This window comes from Taudactylus pleione, unplaced genomic scaffold (genome assembly GCF_031769625.1).
Source record: "Taudactylus pleione unplaced genomic scaffold, aTauple2 ptg000762l, whole genome shotgun sequence".
In the NCBI taxonomy this organism is placed as follows: Eukaryota; Metazoa; Chordata; class Amphibia; order Anura; family Myobatrachidae; genus Taudactylus; species Taudactylus pleione.
Window position 1 is genome coordinate 4771709 of NW_028285164.1, and position 26855 is coordinate 4798563.

At 42.1% G+C, this 26855-nt stretch overlaps 1 protein-coding gene across 2 annotated transcripts in view; it reads right to left on the reverse strand.

Moving 5' to 3' along the window:
• Window positions 1-11037, reverse strand: part of LOC148476934 (uncharacterized) — a 244322-nt gene extending 233285 nt beyond the window's left edge. For both annotated transcript variants that reach the window (XM_088457502.1, XM_088457501.1), the window contains exon 1: window positions 10879-11037. In XM_088457502.1, the coding sequence (XP_088313628.1) occupies window positions 10879-11020 (142 nt within the window). In that variant the 5' untranslated portion in view covers window positions 11021-11037. The remainder of the gene's footprint in view (window positions 1-10878) is intronic.
• Between the last annotated feature and the right edge of the window lie 15818 nt (window positions 11038-26855).

Genomic DNA, 26855 nt, shown 5'->3' on the forward strand with positions numbered 1-26855 from the left:
ACAGCATATTCCACATAACATATATATATAAACCCGAATTTACTGTGGCTTGTATTATTATAATAAGTTATAGTATACTTAATATTGCCTTAATATTAACAGCATATTCCACATAATAACATTCTCTACATTCACCCTGATTAACTCTTATACAATGTTTAACAGTGTTATAACATTACTTAAATTTGAATTAATCATTTATTATTTATTTAATATTTTTATTTTTATTTTTTTACACTTATAGGTTATATATACAAATTTGCTTCATACATTACATAATTTTTATATTATTTATATTAGTCTAACTATTTTAATGACAGGAGTCAATAACTATTTAATGGAATTAATCTGTACTTTCATCGGTACATAATATATATATCTCCATTTTGGTTTATAATCATATTATCATCTGGAGATAATATCATAGGGATGATGAGACATAATTAGTCTAATAAACTGTATTGCAAAATGTATTAGTAGAATGACATAAATGGATCAAGTTTATTTATATATTAATCGAATATTATGTATAACTAACATTGGATAGGTTCTTATTGGACAAATATATCACATGATCAACAAGAAAGATTTGATTGGATGTCATGAAAATTTTAACCCAGCTGAATGGGATGCTCGGGTTAGCCTTGAAAAAACATATTAGTGAAACGTACGTCGGCGGTTTGGAAACGCTGACCATAGGCACTGCTCCTAAGAATAAATACGTAATTTAAATGTTATTATGTGGAATATGCTGTTAATATTAGAGCAATATTAAGTATAAAATATTGGTAATAATGTGGTATAACTACATGAATATTATTCTTGGTCAATATTTTTTATATTAAGTATATGTTTATTGTCAGATAAGCCTTCTTCATTTTCATTTATTTCTATATATATATTTTTCTTTCATTATTATTTTTATATTTATTCTTATTTAAAACACAAATAAAAACCATTAATAGAGAAATGTAATTAATGTCAAGTCTAGATATCATTATATATACATATTGATACTAATATTGATGTTTGTAAATGTGGACATATATATGTGTACCATTATACACGCTCACATTTAAGTGCATGCATAGATAAGCAGATTGTTTTTATGCAATTGTTTTTATGTAAACGTTTTATTAATTTTTTGATTTATTTGTCTATTTTATTTATTTTATTTTTTGATTCACCAAAATTAGTATTTTTTATGCCATAAGTGAGTTTTTATAGATATGTGAACATATACAGAAAGACCTGTCAATTAAGTCACTTCAATTTAACAACAGTTCACACTAACGAGTTAACAACACATATGTGTTTCTTAATTGAACTGAGTACATAGACGGTGATTTGACCCTCTGTTGAACACACCCCTCTGAAGAAATCCCTATGGGAAAAAATGCTTTAGGAAACCTAAAACTTATCGTTTCAGAACACTGAAGTGAATACTACTCTGCTTACTCATAGCGCTGTCCAGTGAATGAGCTAATTTTATACTATCAGCTCTGGTAACAGCTAATTGATATTGCCCTAATACTCATTGAGGATCCAGCCTGGCCACATACGCAGGCACCTTACTCCAGCCGCTCATTTGAGGATGCAGTGGGCATGGACTAACATACGGGAGACCAGACCCCAATATTGCTCCACTGTTGGATATTAGGTGAGAGCAGGTGGACACGGCCACGGCCACATGAGGAGACGCTAATTTCTACACCACGCCACTTCCACCGGAGAGAAGGTGAGAAATATCACTGTCGGCTAGATCGGGAGCTCCCGGTCGCCTACCTGGTAAGGTAGTGAACTCTAGTTTTCAAGCTGCTGCTGTGGTGAGTAAAAAGCCCCCTTTTTTTCAATAAACATCTCACTGATTCCCAGTGAGTATGTGGGGTATAGTGACCACCTATACTCAGGAATAGACAGATTATACCTATACCCGTTGGTTCAATTTGAACGCTACACAAATATTGCCATCTATTCAGGAAATACCTGATTTGGATCTGGACGCATATTTCAGCATCTCCAAAGTCTGTTTTATCCCTTACTATGCAGATCTGAATGGATTTTAAAAGAGACATATATTTGCTGATAAAACTTTACCCTCTCATTCAGCTTAACACATTGAAAAATCAACATTATTTCTTTGTATTAGTTGTCAGTTTTGCACAATTGGTTACAGATTGATCATTTCAACAGAACTGTCCTTCATTTATTCATTGTAGTGTTCTTAATAATATATATTATTTCTCTTTCATCCACTAGGGGACACTGGAGGTGCTTACACTGGGGTATAGAGGCGTGGATAACTGGACCTGGCACTTTAAATAATTTAGAAGTGTGAAGCTCCTCCCCCTCTATGCCCCATCAGCCCTCAGTTTAGAAAATGTGCCTCTAGGAGCTGGTCACAATCTGCTGTGCTCCAGCAATACACATAGATTATTCTTTAATTTTAATATTTGATTGCATCTTTTTTACACTATATTGGTGCCCTTTGCCACCTCTCTAAAGGTGGGGTCCGGGTAACCTGGAGCCCTGTTATACAGGAAGGAGTGCACAGGGCTTCATCAAATGCCACTGACAGCTCCTTATCGCCACACAGCACTCTTGTTGTTCAATGCTGTCGACAGAGCCTTCCAGAGGGAGCGCAGTGAGTACATCAGCTGCACATCCCCCGTCTCCAGCCCCTGCCGACGCTGACTACAAAGGGAGCACAGCGCTACAGTGCTGCTCCATTTCATATGTCTACCTCCCCTCTCTCCGCTGACACTCGCGGCATAGCGCTCCTCAACAGCGAGGCTTGCAGGGGGGAAGTGTTAACTTCTGTGCAACAGCCATTTCTTAGCTCTTAAGAGCATGAAGAAGGGGGCGGAGCCTAACAGCGCGGGCTCTCTAACCCTATAAGCGCGGCAGCGGCTGTTAAGAACAGCCTGACTGCCGTTTTCTACTGTGTCTGCCTGCATCTCTCCAAAGAGCGTGCAGCACTGATACAGAAGGCTGATTCCCCCAGAAATACCAATAGAGGCTGTGATTAGCACTAGAGGGTGTACATAGTGCAGGGAATCAAATCTGTGGGAAGGGAGTGGTATGATCTCTTCCTCTATTTCCCTAAGTACCTTCTGTATTCTGTATCTGTACTGTCCAACTGTGTGGGTGACTGTGTTTATATGTAAAACAGAACAAAGGCTTCTCAAAGGATGTTTGTCTGTTCTAAGTGTAACAACAAACAAACCAAGCCGCATGCCACTGGGTCCACGTTATGTGATGCTTGTATAGCAATAGATCCATCGATGGCTACTACTGACTCACCTGCTCCTCCATGGGCCGCTGACATGGTAGGAGTTATGTCAGACTTTACGTCAGAGTTGGCTGAGGCACGGAGGTCTCAACCTCCCTCTGTGCTGGTTTAACCAAGTCTCTAGACACCCTGGTACAGGCATAAGTACAATAATAATATCTGCACCCTCCACTTCCTACAAAAAAAAAAAAACGTCTCAAAAGCATCCTCTTACGACTGTTCTCTAGTCAGAGGAGTCGGACGAGGAAATCCTTGCACCGGAGGATACCGAAGGTGGTGATTTTGAGGAAGTTTTTAAATGATGACGGTACCCCTCGAGTTAGAGTCCGCCTCTCCCGGGGTGGAACCTCTAATTTTGGCAGTCCAAAAAATGTAAAAAAAATAAATAAAAATAAAAAATCCTTTAATTTACCTGAGGATATAATTCCAGCATCCCTGGAGTGTGAATTATTTCATGTACAACCAAAGAGCTCAGCTGTTTTTCCGTTCTCACAACAACTTCAACAGCAGCTCTCAGTTACCTGGAAACAACCGGATAAGCGGTTCCAAATTCCAGGTTGGTTTCCGTCAGGCTATTCTTTCCCATCATCCATGATGGAGAAGTGGGAAACACCTCCTCCTGTGGATGCGTCTGTCTCCCGTCTCTTTAAGGAACGGGACTCGAAGCCAGCACTCCAATACCTGGAGCTACAGTACTAAAAGACACTTCAGATCGTTAGTTGGAGACGACACTAAGATCCATCTATACTGCAGTGGGAGCTCAACTTAGACCTACCCTTGTTACCACCACAAGGCTGTGGTTTGCTGGGTTGACCAATTGATTACAGGTTTGGACTCGGGTTCTTCCAGAGCAGAATTACGTCTACTAGCAGAACACATCCGTGAGTCTGCAGTTTACCTGGGAGAAGCCTCTAAAGATATCAGTTAGATAGTGCTCGCATATCTGCTTCTGCTATTTCGGGCCACGAGCCATCTGCTTGCATGCTTGGCAAACGGACGCAGAATCCAAGCGTGCGGTGAAGGGTTTACCATTCACTGGTGACATGCTTGATGGCCCGGAATTGGACAAATGGATATCCCAGGCCACGGGGGCTGGGGCTAAGTCTTTTTTCCTCCCGTCAACTGCCCCGGCTACAAGAAGATCTTATACTGAACCTTCATTTCATTCCTGTCGTGCGCCACATTTCTTTCGTGGTAGAGCCAGAGGTGCTCCCATGCAAGCAAGAGGCGGCACAGGTAGAGATCATCCACACACTGTTGCACATTGACAGGAGCCTAAACCAGCTAAAACAAAAATGGTGACAGCTCGGTCTTCCGTCCCACCTGGTGTCCTCTGTGGTGGGAGCCTGCTTGCAGAAATTTCAACAAGTTTGGAGCCAGACTTCTTCAGAACCATGGATTAGCAGACTAATTTCCCAGGGGTACCGAATAGACTTCGAAGTCCCCCCTCCACCTCGGTTCTTCACTACGAGTCTGCCAATATCTGCAGACAGGGCCAGGAGGCTATCCAGTTCTAATAGTATCATCTGTGCTAGTTCCGGTTCCGGAGCATCAACGAGGTATGGGGTTTTACTCAAACCTGTTTGTAGCACCCAAACCGGACGGTTCAGTCAGGTCCATCTTAAACCTCAAGTCCTTAAACCTATATCGGAAGATGTAGCATTTCAAAATGGAAACTCTGCAGTACCTGGATATCTGGGATGCCTATCTCCATGTTCCCATTTGGGAACCGCATCAAGCTTTCCTACAGTTTGCTACACTGCAGGATCAATACCAATTTCGAGCATTGCCATTCGGGTTATCCTCGGCTTCCCGCATTTTCATCAAACTCATGTCAGTCATGATTGCTCTTCTCTGGTCATTGAGAGTGAACATAGGCCCTCATTCAGAGCCATACGCTCTGAGCAGAGCGCACGCTCTGAATGAGGGCCGCCCTCCATAACTATGGAGCGTCCTCCTGGATGCTCGTATAGCTGTGGGTCACCACCCACAGCCTATATGAGCGTGCAGTTTGATGGCCGCGATGGTCTTGACCATCGCGACCATCGCCACTGCAAGCCGGAGCCTGCGGTTGAGTTTTTCAACCGCAATCCCCAAGCGATTTTGGCTCTATCAGAGCCAAAATCACTCCCACTGACATCACTAGTGATGTCAGTGGGCAGGCTTCTGACGGTAGGCGTTCCCTTGGGAACGCCCCCATCAGGGAGGCACGCCCCGGCACGCCCACCAAAGGGGGCGTGCTGTCAATCAACATCGACAGCACGTCCCCTTTGATCAGACACAACGAGCAAAGGAAAGTCATTCGCTCGTCGTGTCTGGCGCGTGATCACGATGGAGCTCCCGCCGTCGTGCGCATGCGCTGTGCACAACATCGACCCACTTGCGAGCGGACAGCCGCTTGCGAGTGGGTCTGAATCAGGCCCATAATCCCTTATTTGGATGACCTATTACTCAAGGCTCCATCGGTAACCCTTCTCTCAGACCATGCCTTACTGACATATCACACTCTAATCCAACACGGTTGGATAATCAACTTCAAGAAATCAAATCTCAATCTGTCCCAGAAACCTGTTTCTGGGCATGATCCTGGATACAGCATCACAAGGGTTTTTTTCTTCAGATAGACAAAGCTGGGGATATCCGATTGTTTGTTCAGCTGGTCCTCAGACCAAATAAAGTATCCCTACTTCTTTGTCTGCGTCTCTTGGGGAAGATGGTAGCTGCTTTCGAGGCACTACAGTTCAGACGGTTCCACTCCAGAGTGTTTTGGCTGGACCTGCTGTCACAGGGGTCAGGGTCTCATCTGCTTCTACATCGATAGATCCGTCTGAAACCGTTACCAGAGTGGCTCTCCTCAGGTGGACACAATCCAACAATCTTTTACCGGGCCAAAAATTCGAAGTGTGGGACTGGATCATTGTAACAGCGGATGCCAGCCTTAGTCGACTATCACTTTCAGGGTCAATGGTCCCCTTTGGAACAGAAGTGGCCAATTAATGTATTGGAACCCAGAGCGATTTACAATGCTCTGATAGAAGCAAGAGTTTCTAAAGTCTTGTCAGAGTCTTGTTAAGAGTTCAGTCCGACAACGCAACGGCTGTTGCTTACATCAACCGACAAGGTGGGATTCTAAGTCGCATGGCCATGCGAGAAGTAACTCAGATTCTCCAGTGGGCCGAAAATCAGTCAGTAATCCTGTCAGCGGTGTTCATCCCGGGTGTGAACAAATGGGAAGCAGATTACCTAAGTCGCCAGAACTTCCATCTCGGGGAATGGAAGCTTCAAACAGACGTGTTCAACGCGCTGATTCATCCATGGGGGTGTCCTCAGAAGGACCTCTTGGCATCACGATTAAATCATCAGCTCCCCATATACGTGTCAAGAACTCGGGATCCACAGGCAGTCGACGCTCTGACAGATTTTTGGATCTACGACTTCGTTTACCTTTTGACTCCAATTCTTCTTCTTCCTCGTCTTCTCAAAAGAATAAAACACGAGTCGGCCTCTGTCATTCTCGTGGCTCCAAACTGGCCTCGGAGAAGTTGGTTCTCTGACTTTCTGTCCTTATTGGTAGACAATCCGTGGCCCCTTCCTCTGCGGCCAGATCTTCTACGGCACAGTCCTTTCGTCCACCCCAACTTAGCACAGCTGCGTTTAACGGAGAGGCTCTTGAAACCGATATCTTAAGACGTAGAGGTATCCCAGACTCGGTTATTCCCACCATGCTTTGCTCCAGGAAGCCAGTTTCGGCTGCACATTATCATATCTGGCATTCTTATATCTCGTGGTGTTCCAGTAGGGGTCTTCCGTCTAGGACTTTTCGTTTGTCCCTGTTTCTGTTTTTTTCTCCAGACGGGATTGGATTTTGGCCTTCGCCTTGAAACTTTAAAGGTGCAGGTCTCTGCCCTTTTCCATTTTCTTTCAATGCAAATTGGCCCTCATTCCTGAGGTGCAGATGTTTCTTCAGGGGTTCTTGCAGGTGCAGCCTCCTTTTGCACCTATGGTAGCTCCTTGGGACTTGAACTTAGTGGTTCTGTTCCTTCAGTCGCCCATGTTCGAGGTTGATCTTAAGTACTTGGCTCGGAAGATGATCATCCTTCTGGCTCTAGCTTCTGCTCGTAGAGTTTTGGAATTGGGTGCTCTGTCCTATAAGCCACCTTACCTTGTGTTTTATGCTGATAGGGCGGAATTCCGGATGGTAGCTGCCTTCCTTCCCAAGGTTGAGTCGGTTTTCCATATCAATCAGCCTATTGTGTTACCGTGATTGGTGGAGGACTCTGGTGGTTCTTCACCTTGGATGTGGTAAGAGCTCTCCGCATCTATGTTGCCAGGACAGCGTCCCTCCATAAGTCGGGGTCATTTTTTGTCCTCTATGATGCTGTTCGGAGGGGTTGGACAGTGTCTAAGCAGACATTGGATCAGGCTGACTATTCATCAGGCTTATGTTAGTTCCGACAGTTGGCCTCCTTCGTCCATTTCGGCTCATTCCACATGTTCTGTGAGTGCGTTATGGGCTGCCAGTAGGGATTGTCTCCACGTCACAATTGTGCCGTGTGGCCCCTTGGTCTTCAGTTCATGCTGCTTTGGCATCACGTTTTTGCCGCCTTATTCTGCAGGTTCCACAGAGTGCTCCCGCCCGTGGGGATAACTTTGGGATGCCCCCAGTGTAAGCACTTCCAGTGTCCCCTAGTGGATGAAAGAGATAATGGGATTTTGGTACTTACCGGTAAAACCTTTTCTCTGATTCCACAGAGGACACTGGACACCCACCTCTGCGCTCTTAGTCTGCCTGTTCGGTTTGTTCCGTATGTTGTATGATTTGGTTATTGTGTGTTCTTCTCTCATTTTTACTCTGCTTGTTCTCCATCTCCTCATGGTCTTCATTTTCTAAACTGAGGGCTGATGGGGCATAGAGGGGGAGGAGCTTCACACTTCTAAATTATTTAAAGTGCCAGCTCCAGTTATCCACGCCTCTATACCCCAGTGAAAGCACCTCCAGTGTCCCCTGTGAAATCAGAGAAAAGGATTTACCGGTAAGTACCAAAATCCCATTTTTGGTATTTTTTTATTCAATTCACATTAGTGTCATTTTCTATTTTTTATTTTCATTTATTTTAATTTTAATCTGAATAATTTTTTATATGCTTTTTTGATGTATTATTATTCTTTATGTATCAATACGAATACCAGATAACTATTAAATTGCTATATTTATTTATAACTCCATGGCACAATTGTTTTTTATTTAATATATATGTGTAATTGTCTCTATTTTAATAATAGGTGTTTCATTATTTTCAAACACATTGCATTTTGCACATGGCCACATATATCACTAATATTATGTATAGTTATTGATTTGGGTTATCCACAGTGCTGTTACTTTGTTCTTTTGTTATGTGGAATATGCTGTTAATATTAGGGTAATAAAAAGTACAAGTGTACCTGAGATGCGGCTACAGCACGCTCGGGTCCTTAAAGTCTGCTGTCTGCGGGAATAATACGATGACTACAGACGCTGCCCTGCAACGTGGCATAGTAAAACAAGCCACAGTAAACTGGGGTCTATATGTGTATGACCTGATACTCGCAGGAACGATACGCTGATGCTGATTATAGATGCAGCCCTATAACACAGTATCATACAAATATACAGTAATTAATAACTAAAAGTCAATCTGGTGATCAGTTAAACCCCGTATTCCAGTCTGAGGCTGGTGCACAGGCTGAAGACCAGACAGATAAGAGATATTCCCCTGTTACATATTATAATATGTGGAGATTTTATTGCTTGATTAGGAGGACATACAGAATCATCTCTTCTTTAAGAATTTAGCAATATAACAAACCAATATCTTATATAGAAGGGACGAAATTATTAAGATTTATAATCACGCTGATTAGTATTAATCAATGGGGGTATGAATGCATGTAATGCAGTCTGTAATTGATTTCTAACAACAGATGTACTCATAAAATATATTTTGTGGGCTATATAACAATTTAATAAGCACTGCTGTAAACATTCATACAATACTAATTCCTCAATATTCTGGCAGAAAATACACTGTAATTTGAGGGAACCATTAAGCTTAATAGGAGGAACGGTTTGATTTAATAATAAGCTTCTCAGTCACCCACTACGGGAATTTTCCTGTTTGGAGTCAGCAACAAATGTCTCAATGCTAATAGGGTAGAAAGTATCTGTTTTTCTAAAACTGACACAGTGGCCCTGATTCAGAGTCGGATGCTCTGACAGAGCGCTCGCTCTGAATCAGGGCCTGCCCTCTTGTTTTCTAGTACGGCCTCCTGGCCGCTCGCATAGCTGTGGGTGTCTACCCACAGCTATAGCGAGTGGCCAGGAAGATGGTCGTGATGGTCAAGACCATCGCAACCATCGGGCTTGTGATGAAACCCTTGTGGTAGGGTCTCGTTGCCGCAAGCCCCAGAGAGGTTTTGGCTCTCACAGAGCCAAAATCTTTCCCACTGAAATCACTTGTGGGGACGTGCTGTTACTCAACATCGCTGTCACTCAACATCGCCCCCTTTGGTACGAGACCCGGAGCAACGGTTTGCCCGTCGCTATCCGGGTCTCACACATGCCTCGTGCGCATGCGCACTGGGCCACCATCGACCCGCTTGCAAGCGCATAGCGCTCGCGAGCATGTCTGGATCAGGTCCAGTGTGTGGAGTGAAGAAATAACAGCATTAGACTAGCATTAATATCTATGACTAGTCAGAACGTCTTGATCCTTCTATCAATGTGATACATACCATCGTAGACCTAAGATTTTAATACAGTTGTTAGGGTGAATGTATGTACAGCATTTCAATAGCCATTAAGTTATATTTTGAGTAGTTATATATATATCTCATTTATAAAAGTCATGAATACTCAGAATAGGATGTGATATTTTCATTTAAATGAAAACAGTTGCCCTTAGTATCAGTGTAAATAATTTTTATTCACATTTTTCTATTTCTTTTTCACCATATCTGATTCTATCTATTTTAGTGATTTTTCACTATATTAAGGTTTTAAACAAAACAATAAAGGTTATATTTTAATATTATATTGATTTATTCTTCTGTGCACCAACAAAGGACATTCTTTCTCCTTCTTCCTGGAATTTGAATGTTAGAATTCTGTTATTGTCCATGACGGCACCCCCAATGGAATATTGAATTAAACTAATTTATTATTGGTGGGGCCTATGATTATTCTTGCTAGTGCAGTGGTTTCCCTTTTCCTTTTTCCTTTGATGTATACAGTGGCGAATAGTAACACGATCAAATTCCGAAAATACATAATTTTCGGAATTTGATGAATACCATAAATTCCATATCCCCATACTAATGTAATAATGTATGGGGAGTGTGGAAATTAACGCAAGGGGACTTAGCAAGGAGATATCAGTGATATCTCCTGTGCTAAGTGTGTTAAAAAATTCTAAAATAACGTTAATTAAGGAAAATGTCCTTAAAAACTTTATTTTAGTGTTGATGAATAGGCCACAGAATCACTTGTTTTAACAGAGATTTTAACATCTTGGATAGGTGAAATGTGAAATAACACAAACACTTACAGTAATAGTGGTACCTTCTCCTCTCCCCGACATTAGTCTCTATGTCACTGATGATTGCGGAGTTGTGTCTTCTCAGGGCGATATAAGCCGCATACATTCTGTCAGGATCCCAGTGTCTGATAATATCATAGAGTCCCCTCATCTTTTTCAAGGATGTTGGCTTCTCCTTCAGGTCATTGTACTGTTCCTGTGTCAGCTTCCCCTTATTCCAGAGATCATGTAACACTGGATCTACCACCATTATCCTTCTTATAAGATCTATTCTGTGTGTGTACATGAAGATGGCTGTAGAGTAAAGGAAATAATCTGAATTATAAGGGCAAATACATGAAAAATTCACAGCACTGTCATCAGATGTGTAACAATATCACTTATTACAGGGAGGTCCCTATAAGCCAGATACACAGACACACAGACATGCACAAACTCATATAGGCATTCAGTCACAGTGACACAAAGTCACACAGATACAGGCATGCAGAGTCACACACACAGATATGCAGAGTCACACACATACAGATATGCAGAGTCCCACAGATTTAGGCATACAGAGTCACACAGATACAGGCATGCAGAGTCACACACATACAGGCATGCAGAGTCACACACATACAGACATGCAGAGTCACACACATACAGATATGCAGAGTCACACACATACAGATATGCAGAGTCCCACAGATTTAGGCATACAGAGTCACACAGATACAGACATGCAGAGTCACTTAGATATGTAGTCACCGAGACCAGCAGAGTCACACAGATACAGACATGCAGAGTCACACAGATGCAGACCTGCAGAGTCACACAGTTACAGGCATGCAGAGCAAGACAGTTACAGGCAGGCAGAGTTAGACAGATACAGGAATGCAGAGTCACACAGATACAGGCACGCAGAGTCCCACAGAGACAGACACGCAGAGTCACACAGATACAGGCACGCACAGTCCCACAGATACAGACACGCAGAATCACACACATACAGGCATGCAGATTCACATACATACATACATACATAAATAGTCACACACATACATACATGCAGTCACACAGATACATACATGCAGAGTCACAGATAGAGGCATGCAGAGTCATACAGATACAGACATGCAAAGTCACATAGATACAGACACACAGTCACACACATAGAGGCATGCAGTCACACACATACAGACATGCAGAGTCACACATACATACAGACATGCATAGTCACACAGATACAGACATGCAGAGTCACATAAAGATGCAGAGTCATACAGATACAGACATGCAGAGTCACACAGATACAGTCATGCAGAGTCACAGAGATACAGACATGCAGAGACACAGATACAGACATGCAGAGACACAGATACAGAAATGCAGAGTCACACAGATACAGACATGCAGAGTCACACAGAGAAGCAGAGTCATACAGATACAGACATGCAGAGTCACACAGATACAGTCATGCAGAGTCACACAGATACAGTCATGCAGAGTCACACAGATACAGGAATGCAGAGTCATACAGATACAGACATGCAGAGTCACACAGATACAGACATGCAGAGTCACACAGATACAGTCATGCATAGTCACACAGATACAGGCATGTAGAGTCACACAGATACAGGAATGCAGAGTCACACAGATACAGGCATGCAGAGTCACACAGATACAGACATGCATCACAAGAAACACAGAACCACATAAACATGCAGATTCACACAGACATGGACAGTTATATAGACGCAAAGTCACACAGACACGCATCACAAAGACATGCAAAATCAGATAAACATGCAGAGTCACACATACAAAGAAACACAGTTACACAGATACAGACACACAGGCAGGCATACAGCCATATAGAAGTGCAGATTAACACAAAGACACAGAAACACAGACACACAGATACAGACACCACAAAGGCACAGACACACAAAAACATGCAGAGTTATACAGATACAGGCACACATAGTCACACAGACACACAGAGACATAAATGGGTAGATAGATTTGCGCTCTAGGCAGGGTCGGTGCTTCCTCTAAGCAAGCTTAGGAAGCTTCCTAGAGGCGCCAGCCACTAGAGGGCACCCAGCCCTCTGATCGCACCCCCCATTTACCAGGTGCCAGCTGAGATTGTGTTACCAGTGGGTGCCCGGCTCCTTCTCCCAAACACCCCACCCCTCGGCAGCAGCCGGAGGCAGGAGCTTACTCCTGAGCTCCATCTTCCAGGTCCCGCAGTGCATTATGGGAGTAACGTTACTCCCATAATTCTGATGAGTGGGCGCCGGGATGGACGGCAGCAGGCACTGTAGCGGGGTTTAAGGTAAGTATTTTTTTTTATGTATGTGTGTGCACAGAGGGGCTTACTACTGGGGGCACCAAAGGGGGCATTACAGGGGCCTTACTATTGGGGGCACTAAAGGGGCCTTACTACTGGGGGCAATACAGGGGTTTTGCTATTTGGGGCACTGCAGGGGCCTTACTATTGGGCACTATTGGGGGCACTACAGAGGCCTTACTATTGGGGGCACTTCAAGGGGCATTACTACTGGGGCACTGCAGGGAGCATTACTACTGTGGGCACTACAAGGGCATTACAATTGGGGGCACTACAGTGGCCCTTACTACTGGGGGCACTGCAGGGGGCATTACTACTGGGGGCACTACTACAGGGGTGTCGAAGCTGGATAATTGGCTGAGACAAAATCAGTTTAAAAATTAGATTGAAACGATGCCATCTTGCCAATGGCCACAAGACACCATCTTAAAAATGAGATCTGCACGATGCCATTTTGAGAATGGCCGCCCAGTGCCATTTTAGAGAAACTCACAGTTAAATACATATGGCGATGCTATTATTAGAATCATGCGATCGCATATTTCACCATACCCCATACACACATTAAAAATATGCACATTAGCGGACGTTGTTTATTAGCTTCATGCGTACGCATCTTCCCTAAGTTAAAAGTCCTCACTACATAAATCTAACTACCGTCTTTTCCCAAACCCCCAATGCATACACAGTGCACACTCACATAAAAGGTTAGATAGCTCCAAAGTGTAATATTCAAGGTTTATTCATTTATTACTAATGTTGTGAAATAAAGACTATTTTGATATCTAAGGTTTAGTACATGATAAGCAAACTGTGTTTGGTGTTGTACTGATCTAATCTGTCTCAACAGCTTTCCGGTGTCATCGGTAAGAAGATCGCAACATGCGTTTGCAACTTATGAACTGTAGAGAGTTAAAAAACTAAAATGTACTATGTAATGTTAGCAGCTTAGATTTGCATGCAGTGGGAAAAAGGAGACAAAAGGCTGTTGGAGGCTGACCTGTGTCCATTTGAATTGACCTGTTAACTGTCCTGTAACAGAAGCACCGTGACGGAGAACCAATGGAATCATGCCAAGCTTGCATATTGTGTTGCTTATCTCTGTAAGGGTATATATGTGCATTCAGACCCCAATCTGGAGACTTCTTGCTGATGCTGTTGACGGAGGTTTCTTGTTGATGGTGGTAACTGGTCCCAGAGCGTGTGCATATGTATAACTGTACCTTGGGTCTGTATGATTTCTTTGCGCTAAATTGTGGTTAGATCACAGCATGTAACCTACTGTTTTTATGTTGAGTAATAACCTTTGTGTGTTGGAAACACATTTCAAAGTCTGAAGGCATTTATTTACTGTATGACTGCGTACGCAAATAGCGACAATTTTAGAAGGTATAGGCAGGATTTAGAAGGTATAGGCAGGAGCGTATAGAGGTTTAAATCCAGTATTGTTAGTTGGGGGCTTACAGTGTAATCATGCAACCGGTCTGTAACACTCGGTATCAAACTCCCAGCAAAAGGGTGAAGGCACCTGGCAGGGGAATGCATTGTGCGTTCGGAATCTGTTACCACCGTTGTTGCTGAGAGTGCACTACCAGTTACTATGATTTTAGGAGTGCTGATTGAGAATCCAGGGACGGGGGAGGAAAAAAGTTTGTTTTTCTTCGTCGATAGTTTTTTGTCCGCTTTTGTTTTGTGTGTTAAAAAGGGGGAAGTTGCATTATTGCGTATGCAGCTAAGTTGTAATATAACTTAAGAGTCATAATACGGTAGTGTAGTAGTCGCATTATTGTCTATGCGACTAGTCGCACAATAGCGTATACGTATTTCCGGTCTTGCTGCCACATGATTTAAACAAAGCCATTGAGATTACATTATCAATTGTTGCCAATAACTAGGTTAACGTGTATTTTTCTGCGCAGGAAAAAAGTTTGTAACTGTGAGTATTTGTTTAGGGTGTAACACGGGTCCTAAATGTTTAAGGTATTGTATGATCCTTAAGGGCTAGGTGCAGAAGTTAACCTAGCTGCTCGGTAGTAGCTACCGTTCTATACACATCAGCAGGTGTACATGTTGTCTTTGTTGTAGGGACCGGCTCTCAGTGTGATTGCAGTGTTTAGTAATTAGGTTGGGTTACTTGAGCATTGTAATTGAGCCGCACTGGAAACTTGTGACTGTAAACTGAGAGATAAAAGGTGAGTGGGAGCATCTAGAAATTTTTTCCATAGGTGAGTGGGAGCAGCTAGAAATTTCTTCCATAGATGAGTGGAAGCAGCTAGAAATTTCTTTCATAGGTGAGTGGGAGTATCTAGAAATTTCTTCCATAGGTGAGTGGAGGCATCTAGAAATTTCTTCCATAGGTGAGTGGGAGCATCCAGAAATTTCTTCCACAGGTGTGTGGGTGCATCCTGTTAATATCGTCTGCAGGTAAGTGAAAGTATCTTGATTGTCTTTCACCAGTTTAAATCTTTATTGAAAAACTCCAGGATGGGGGCCAAGCAAATGGTAGATATGTTAGCTGATTTGCTGCTGTTGAAAGTGCCGCTTGGGTCAGAATGACATATTATGCATACTAAGTACGGTGCCAATGCAACCAGGTATTGTGATTTATGGTGTAATATGACGAGGAAGAGTGTTAGGCCGTTTCCTAGAATTGGTAGCTTTGATAAGTAGATATTGAACAATGTCCGAGCTCACATCTGTTTGGTGCGTTCTCGAGTGAAAAAGATAAAATATAATGAATGTTTAAAACTGTGGCAGCATGAGGGGGATGCGTGGCTTAAAGATGTGCAAGAGACGAAAACTAGCGTCTCGAGCACGTTACCAGAAAGTACACAGCAGTGCATCCAGTCTGCATCCCATTCGGACAATAACTGTTCCGAATGGGAATGCAGATGCGAATGGAGTAGTGCCCACAAGGGAAGTAGTAATGCATTGTCCTTGGACAAGAGCGGAGGTAAATTCCATAATGAATGATTTCCCCGATCCCAAAAAGGAATTAGCCAAATGTCAAAGATTTTTGAGAAATTTGGGTAGTTCTCACAGCCAACCAACAAAGATTGGCGAGTGGTGTTAAGGGCCTGTCTACCACGCAATACATGCGTGACAAAATTTATCACGGATTGCGTATTGGATGGTGATGTTCATTTAAGAGACGAAATTAATCAAGGTAACATTTCCCACATTGTAACTCAATTGGGTGTATATTTTCCAGTAGTAGTTAACTGGAACAAAATCTTCATCATAAAACAAAAAGAGAGTGAATCTGCAGAAGATTATTGTGACTGGGCTCTGCAGGCTATCACCCAGTACACTGGGTTAGAAGATGTTAAAGATAGCACTCATCATAGGGGAATGATTGTCACTATACTCATGGATGGTCTTAAAGATAACCTAAAGACCCAGGTTTAGACCTCACAGCCTGGCTGGAGGGGAGTCACAGTAGACACCCTCATAGAATCCGCAATTGAACATGACAAGAACATCTCTAAAAAGAGAGAGACCCAGAGCGAGAAATTAATGTCTGTCAGTGTTCAAACTCTAGAAGGAATGACAGTAACATCACAGTCAGCAGATGCACCTACACCTGCACAGCTACATGCCCTCACTTATCCTACACCACCACAAACACAGCCCTACCCCACTTATCCTACACAACCACAAAACCCATACTATCCACCACCACAAAATCCACTGCCACAATATCTTCAACCACCATACTACCCTCAAAATCTTTATCCTTACCCTCACCCTTTCCCCACTGCTCAACCCACACAACAACCTTATCATCCACCCCACTCACAAAAATGCTTTAACTGCAACCAAGTGGGACACCTAAGTATGTACTGCAAAGTGAAGAATGTAGGACTCCCAAACCTACAGTACCTGTATACCCTCATAAGGGATGTACACAGAATACAGGAAACCCCCAACAGTTGCCAGCTCCAATAGTAGCCTTACATGCTGTATTGCAGAATAAAAGTCAGCGCTAGAGGTCAGGTCATATCTGTAGTCTACAGATAGTCAGGTTAACGGGAAGTACTACACATGGACATGATTTCCCCAAGGTTTCATAGACAGCCCCAGTATCTTTTCCCAGGCCTTATACTACTGTTTACAATCTTTTCAACCTGCCAATGGATCTGTTCTGATACAATATGTGGATGATTTATTGTTGGGCCCTGTTTCATTTATGCCATGTTTAAATTATTCTAAACTGTTGTGCTTCATCTCTCACACACAGGACACAAGGTTGCTAAGGACAAATTGCAGCCATGCCAGGCTAAGGTCAAGTACTTGGGAAACTGTCCAAACCCAGGGGCTAAGACACTACCTAGAGCAGTAGCTATTAATAACAGGGTTTAATTGTTCAAAAGGTTGTATGCAGATATGATATCCCTAGAGTATAGGGATACTCATTTCACAGGTGATGTCTTTAAAAACAAATATGTGTAAGTTGGTGGGTATTAATAATATCAAGATCACCCCCAGACAGTCTCTTTTTTTATTTTTTTATCTGTCCCCCTTTGAGATTCTGTTTGACAGGCAGCCTCATGTGAAAATATGATAATGAGGTTACTGTGCAGTGTCTCACGAAAATGAGTAAGAACAACTGAAATTGAAAATGTTATTTTCTAACATGTCTGATGCAAACTGTCATGATGTCAAACCTGGAGAATTTGTTATGATCCAAAATTTTTTATGCTCAGGTTGTTTGACTGATCGGTGGGAAGGTCTGTGCCAGGTGTTGCTGACAAGTACCACATCTTTGAAGGTGGCCGAGAGAGATACCTGGGTCCATTCCACTCGATGCAAAAAGGTCAACCAATAGGTGGAGAAACAAGGTGGAGACAAAGCTGTTAACATGGACCTGTCGATTGCGAGCTCGTTTCAGGAGGATTAAAAGGTTGTAGTGAGATACCTGAACTAAAGAAATTTTCAAGTCCTTGCTGCGGCATTGGACTGGTCTGCTGTGTTCATTTTCATATTCTCTTCCAGAGTTTCCATCATCCTGGTTTGTTCAGGGATATCTGGTTTCTGTGATGGGGGACCGATAGAGGAGATGGGAGCTGATGGCAGTGCTGTTGGAGTGGAGTCAAGAGGAGGAGTGCTATGCCAATCAGGGGAGTGTCTGACCAATCTTAGTACTGTAATTGTTAAGAGATCTGCTATTCTGGATACTAGGGGACGGTGTAGAGGTTTATCATCTGAATATTCCTGTATTTGTGAGCTTTGTGGGTCCCTAGTTGATGAGAAATGTATCCAACAGTGCCAGCCTAAATATAACCCGTACTGGGGTGGGTATCCTTTAGAGGATTATCATAGCATGGTAGGCAAAGTTTTAAATCAGACTGATTGTTGGATGTGCTCACACGTGCCACAGGGACAGCATAATGTAGGGTTGGTGCCATTTTTGCTGAATATTATGGAAATTTTAGAATTACAAAAAGGGAAAACATGGGATGGAAAATTCCTCTCATCCAAACCGCCTGATTTCAAACTCCATCAATTCCAAGTAGATAGATCACTTTTGTGTTTAAACATAACCAACCCCAATAAACAAGGGAGTTGGGAAGTGACGGGGAATAACCAGACAATGACCTTCTCAGTGAGAGATGAAAATGAGCCTATGAATTATGACCTGTTACGCTCAAGTAGATCTAATGGGAGACACTTTAGGTATCGGTATACACTATATTCCACCAAAGAAATGATTGGTAAGGTACCAGACGGATATTGTGCTAAGATAATACAACCAGAAACTTGCATGTACCAGATGGGAGAACCTGAGATAGGAAGGGAAATGTGTTTAATGATAATGATGCATACTATTCCTTATGTTCTCCCCGATGATGTATATTTTATATGTGGAAGGAAAGCGTATAAATGGCTCTCCCCGAGTTCTGAAGGTTTGTTACCTGGGAAGAGTAGTCCCAGAAGTTATGACCCTCACACATGATGAAATGCTTGATATTCATAAAAACACACCATCACCATATCTTCACACGCAGTATGAACACAGAGAAAAAAGAAATATGATACCTGGTGATGTGCATAAAGCCACACAGTTAATTAGTGGGACAACTGGGTTTCAAGTTTTAGTAGCATTGGATCCCACCAGGATCGCACGGGGTACACAAAATTTTAGATATATCCAAGATCTTGCTAAATTGATAGATAATATCACCGAGATGTATGATGACACCTTCAGGTATACAGGTAGGGAATTGCAAGCGTACAAGAAAGAACTTGTGCAACACAGACTAGTATTAAATTATTTAATAGCTGTCAATGGGGTGTATTGCATAACTTTGGCCACCCAATTTGGAGTGAAGTGTTGCACTTATATCACGAATGATACCAGCGACCCCAAGGAGGTGATAGACCGGAGGATGGATGAAATTCTGCAGCTGAAATGGGAATTTCAGAAGAACCATCATACGTCAGTGGCTGAAGTAGAGGAGAAGGTAGAGGAATGGGTTTCATGGTTGAACCCAGTGAAATGGTTCTCAGGTCTAGGAGAGTGGGTCCAGGAAATGATCACAAGCATAGGTAAACTGATCCTCATACTGGTTGTCATCATAGTAAATTGGCATATGTGTCAAGTGTGTTCCTACTGTGTTGAAGTGTGGAAAATGGTAAGATAAGATAAACAGGAAGAACGAAATTATGATGGTGGTTAGTAATGACAATATGAATACTGAGGTAAATGTAGAACTGCATTACAACCCTGAACTAGGAATTACCATCGTATAATGTATTATATTAAGACATGCAGAAAATGTATTATTAAAATGTTATTTTTGAGCACCTTAAAATAATGTCAGTCCCTATTCCCCCTCAAGACTTTCTTTATAGGATAGATGCATCCCCACATCTTTCCCATGATCTCTCAAGATCCACAGTGTGCGTATAAGGGTAGTTTTATGTCCCCTCCTAGAGACCCATTATTGATGGATTAAGAACCACCTTGTGCCATCCCATAATATAACATTAAAATGATATGTCATAATGTAAGCCTAAATTAAATGTAAGATCAGTATATGATAGCATGTTGGTTGCTATCAAAGGGTGGACTGTCAAAGCTGGATAATTGGCTGAGACAAAATCAATTTAAAAATTAGATTGGAACGATGCCATCTTGCGAATGGCCACAAGACATCATCTTAAAAATAAGATCTGCATGACACCATTTTGCGAATGGCCGCCCAGCACCATTTTAGAGAAACTCACAGTTAAGTACATATGGCGATGCTATTATTAGAATCATGCGATCGCATATTTCACCATACCCCATACATACATTAAAAATATGCACATTAGCGAATGCATAATACCCCGCGTACGGACGCTGTTTATTAGCTTCATGCATGCACATCTTCCCTAAGTTAAAAGTCCTCAGTACATAAATCTAACTAGCATCTTTTCCCAAACCCCTAATACTTACACAGTGCACACTCACATAAAAGGTTCCATAGCTCCAAAGTGTAATATTCAAGGTTTATTCATTTATTACTAATGTTGTGAAATAAAGACTATTTTGATATCTAAGGTTTAGTACATGATTAGTGTTGTACTGATCTACTCTGTTTCAACAGCTTTCCGGTGTCATCGGTGAGAAAATCGCAACATGCTTTCGCAACTTATGGACTGTAGAGAGTTAAAACACTAAAATGTACTATGTAATGTTAGCAGCTTAGATTTGCATGCGGTGGGAAAAAGGAGAAAAAAGGCTATTGGAGGCTGACCTGTGTCCATTTGAATTGACCTGTTAACTGTCCTGTAACAGAAGCACCATTACGGAGAACCAATGGAATCATGCCAAAGTTACCTATTGTATTGCTTATTCCAGTAAGGGTATATATGTGCGTTCAGACCCCAATCTGGAGTCTTCTTGCTGATGCTGTTGACGGAGGTTTCTTGTTGATGCCGGTAACTGGTCCCAGAGCGCGTGCGTATATATAACTGTACCATGGGTCTGTATGATTTCTTTGTGCTAAATTGTGGTTAGATCACAGCATGTAACCTACTGTTTTTATGTTGAGTAATAACCTTTGTGCGTTGGAAACACATTTCAAAGTCTGAAGGCATTTATTTACTGTATGACTGCGTACGCAAATATCGACAATTTTAGAAGGTATAGGCAGGATTTAGAAGGTATAGGCAGGATCGTATAGAGGTTTAAATCCAGTATTGTTAGGTGGGGGCTCGCAGTGTAATCATGCAACCGGTCTGTAACACTCGGTATCAAACTCCCAGCAAAAGGGTGAAGGCATCTGGCAGGAGAATGCATTGTGCGTTCGGAATCTGTTACCACCGTTGTTGCTGAGAGTGCACTACCAGTTACTATGATTTTAGGAGTGCTGATTGAGAATCCAGGGACGGGGGAGGAAAAAAGTTTGTTTTCCTTCGTCGATAGTTTTTTGTCCGCTTTTGTTTTGTGTGTTGAAAAGGGGGAAGTTGCATTATTGCGTATGCAGCTAAGTTGTAATATAACTTAAGAGTCATATTACGGTAGTGTAGTAGTTGCATTATTGTCTATGCGACTAGTCGCACAATAGCGTATACGTATTTCCGGTCTTGCTGCCACATGATTTAAACAAAGCCGTTGAGATTACATTATCAATTGTTGCCAATAACTAGGTTAACGTGTATTTTTCTGCGCAGGAAAAAAGTTTGTAACTGTGAGTATTTGTTTAGGGTGTAACACGGGTCCTAAATGTTTAAGGTATTGTATGATCCTTAAGGGCTAGGTGCAGAAGTTAACCTAGCTGCTCGGTAGTAGCTACCATTCTATACACATCAGCAGGTGTACATGTTGTCTTTGTTGTACTGACCGGCTCTCAGTGTGATTGCAGTGTTTAGTAATTTGGTTGGGTTACTTGAGCATTGTAATTGAGCCGCACTGGAAACTTGTGATTGTAAACTGAGAGATAATAGGTGAGTGGGAGCATCTAGAAGTTTCTTCCATAGGTGAGTGGGAGCAGCTAGAAATTTCTTCCATATGTGAGTGGTAGCAGCTAGAAATTTCTTCCATAGGTGAGTGGGAGCATCTAGAAATTTCTTCCATAGGTGAGTGGAGGCATCTAGAAATTTCTTCCATAGGTGAGTGGGAGCATCCAGAAATTTCTTCCACAGGTGTGTGGGTGCATCCTGTTAATATCGTCTGCAGGTAAGTGAAAGTATCTTGATTGTCTTTCACCAGTTTAAATCTTTATTGAAAAACTCCAGGATGGGGGCCAAGCAAATGGTAGATATGTTAGATGATTTGCTGCTGTTGAAAGTGCCGCTTGGGTCAGAATGACATATTATGCATACTAAGTACGGTGCCAATGCAACCAGGTATTGTGATTTATGGTGTAATATGACGAGGAAGAGTGTTAGGCCGTTTCCTAGAATTGGTAGCTTTGATAAGGAGATATTGAACAATGTCCGAGCTCACATCTGTTTGGTGCGTTCTCGAGTGAAAAAGATAAAATATAATGAATGTTTAAAACTGTGGCAGCATGAGGGGGATGCGTGGCTTAAAGATGTGCAAGAGACGAAAACTAGCGTCTCGAGCACGTTACCAGAAAGTACACAGCAGTGCAGCCAGTCTGCATCCCATTCGGACAATAACTGTTCCGAATGGGAATGCAGATGCGAATGGAGTAGTGCCCACAAGGGAAGTAGTAATGCATTGTCCTTGGACAAGAGCGGAGGTAAATTCCATAATTAATGATTTCCCCGATCCCAAAAAGGAATTAGCCAAATGTCAAAGATTTTTGAGAAATTTGGCTAGTTCTCACAGCCAACCAACAAAGATTGGTGAGTGGTGTTAAGGGCCTGTCTACCACGCAATACATGCGTGACAAAATTTATCACGGATTGCGTATTGGATGGTGATGTTCATTTAAGAGACGAAATTAATCAAGGTAACATTTCCCACATTGTAACTCAATTGGGTGTATATTTTCCAGTAGTAGTTAACTGGAACAAAATCTTCATCATAAAACAAAAAGAGAGTGAATCTGCAGAAGATTATTGTGACTGGGCTCTGCAGGCTATCACCCAGTACACTGGGTTAGAAGATATTAAAGATAGCACTCACCATAGGGGAATGATTGTCACTATACTCATGGATGGTCTTAAAGATAACCTAAAAGACCCAGGTTTAGACCTCACAGCCTGGCTGGAGGGGAGTCACAGTAGACACCCTCATAGAATCCGCAATTGAACATGACAAGAACATCTCTAAAAAGAGAGAGACCCAGAGCGAGAAATTAATGTCTGTCAGTGTTCAAACTCTAGAAGGAATGACAGTAACATCACAGTCAGCAGATGCACCTACACCTGCACAGCTACATGCCCTCACTTATCCTACACAACCACAAACACAGCCCTACCCCACTTATCCTACACAACCACAAAACCCATACTATCCACCACCACAAAATCCACTGCCACAATATCTTCAACCACCATACTACCCTCAAAATCTTTATCCTTACCCTCACCCTTTCCCCACTGCTCAACCCACACAACAACCTTATCATCCACCCCACTCACAAAAATGCTTTAACTGCAACCAAGTGGGACACCTAAGTATGTACTGCAAAGTGAAGAATGTAGGACTCCCAAACCTACAGTACCTGTATACCCTCATAAGGGATGTACACAGAATACAGGAAACCCCCAACAGTTGCCAGCTCCAATAGTAGCCTTACACGCTGTATTGCAGAATAAGAGTCAGCGCTAGAGGTCAGGTCATATCTGTAGTCTACAGATAGTCAGGTTAACGGGAAGTACTACACATGGACATGATTTCCCCAAGGTTTCATAGACAGCCCCAGTATCTTTTCCCAGGCCTTATACTACTGTTTACAATCTTTTCAACCTGCCAATGGATCTGTTCTGATACAATATGTGGATGATTTATTGTTGGGCCCTGTTTCATTTATGCCATGTTTAAATTATTCTAAACTGTTGTGCTTCATCTCTCACACACAGAACACAAGGTTGCTAAGGACAAATTGCAGCCATGCCAGGCTAAGGTCAAGTACTTGGGAAACTGTCCAAACCCAGGGGCTAAGACACTACCTAGAGCAGTAGCTATTAATAACAGGGTTTAATTGTTCAAAAGGTTGTATGCAGATATGGTATCCCGAGAGTATAGGGATACTCATTTCACAGGTGATGTCTTTAAAAACAAATATGTGTAAGTTGGTGGGTATTAATAATATCAAGATCACCCCCAGACAGTCTCTTTTTTTTTTTTTTTAATCTGTCCCCCTTTGAGATTCTGTTTGACAGGCAGCCTCATGTGAAAATATGATAATGAGGTTACTGTGCAGTGTCTCACGAAAATGAGTAAGAACAACTGAAATTGAAAATGTTATTTTCTAACATGTCTGATGCAAACTGTCAGGATGTCAAACCTGGAGAATTTGTTATGATCCAAAATTTTTTATGCTCAGGTTGTTTGACTGATCGGTGGGAAGGTCTGTGCCAGGTGTTGCTGACAAGTACCACATCTTTGAAGGTGGCCGAGAGAGATACCTGGGTCCATTCCACTCGATGCAAAAAGGTCAACCAATAGGTGGAGAAACAAGGTGGAGACAAAGCTGTTAACATGGACCTGTCGATTGCGAGCTCGTTTCAGGAGGATTAAAAGGTTGTAGTGAGATACCTGAACTAAAGAAATTTTCAAGTCCTTGCTGCGGCATTGGACTGGTCTGCTGTGTTCATTTTCATATTCTCTTCCAGAGTTTCCATCATCCTGGTTTGTTCAGGGATATCTGGTTTCTGTGATGGGGGACCGATAGAGGAGATGGGAGCTGATGGCAGTGCTGATGGAGTGGAGTCAAGAGGAGGAGTGCTATGCCAATCAGGGGAGTGTCTGACCAATCTTAGTACTGTAATTGTTAAGAGATCTGCTATTCTGGATACTAGGGGACGGTGTAGAGGTTTATTGTCTGAATATTCCTGTATTTGTGAGCTTTGTGGGTCCCTAGTTGATGAGAAATGTATCCAACAGTGCCAGCCTAAATATAACCCGTACTGGGGTGGGTATCCTTTAGAGGATTATCATAGCATGGTAGGCAAAGTTTTAAATCAGACTGATTGTTGGATGTGCTCACACGTGCCACAGGGACAGCATAATGTAGGGTTGGTGCCATTTCTGCTGAATATTATGGAAATTTTAGAATTACAAAAAGGGAAAACATTGGATGGAAAATTCCTCTCATCCAAACCGCCTGATTTCAAACTCCATCAATTCCAAGTAGATAGATCACTTTTGTGTTTAAACATAACCAACCCCAATAAACAAGGGAGTTGGGAAGTGACGGGGAATAACCAGACGATGACCTTCTCAGTGAGAGATGAAAATGAGCCTATGAATTATGACCTGTTACGCTCAAGTAGATCTAATGGGAGACACTTTAGGTATCGGTATACACTATATTCCACCAAAGAAATGATTGGTAAGGTACCAGACGGATATTGTGCTAAGATAATACAACCAGAAACTTGCATGTACCAGATGGGAGAACCTGAGATAGGATTATTTGCAAGGGAAATGTGTTTAATGATAATGATGCATACTATTCCTTATGTTCTCCCCGATGATGTATATTTTATATGTGGAAGGAAAGCGTATAAATGGCTCTCCCCGAGTTCTGAAGGTTTGTTACCTGGGAAGAGTAGTCCCAGAGGTTTTGACCCTCACACATGATGAAATGCTTGATATTCATAAAAACACACCATCACCATATCTTCACACGCAGTATGAACACAGAGAAAAAAGAAATATGATACCTGGTGATGTGCATAAAGCCACACAGTTAATTAGTGGGACAACTGGGTTTCAAGTTTTAGTAGCATTGGATCCCACCAGGATCGCACGGGGTACACAAAATTTTAGATATATCCAAGATCTTGCTAAATTGATAGATAATATCACCGAGATGTATGATGACACCTTCAGGTATACAGGTAGGGAATTGCAAGCGTACAAGAAAGAACTTGTGCAACACAGACTAGTATTAAATTATTTAATAGCTGTCAATGGGGTGTACTGCATAACTTTGGCCACCCAATTTGGAGTGAAGTGTTGCACTTATATCACGAATGATACCAGCGACCCCAAGGAGGTGATAGACCGGAGGATGGATGAAATTCTGCAGCTGAAATGGGAATTTCAGAAGAACCATAATACGTCAGTGGCTGAAGTAGAGGAGAAGGTAGAGGAATGGGTTTCATGGTTGAACCCAGTGAAATGGTTGTCAGGTCTAGGAGAGTGGGTCCAGGAAATGATCACAAGCATAGGTAAACTGATCCTCATACTGGTTGTCATCATAGTAAATTGGCATATGTGTCAAGTGTGTTCCTACTGTGTTGAAGTGTGGAAAATGGTAAGATAAGATAAACAGGAAGAACGAAATTATGATGGTGGTTAGTAATGACAATATGAATACTGAGGTAAATGTAGAACTGCATTACAACCCTGATCTAGGAATTACCATCGTATAATGTATTATATTAAGACATGCAGAAAATGTATTATTAAAATGTTATTTTTGAGCACCTTAAAATAATGTCAGTCCCTATTCCCCCTCAAGACTTTCTTTATAGGATAGATGCATCCCCACATCTTTCCCATGATCTCTCA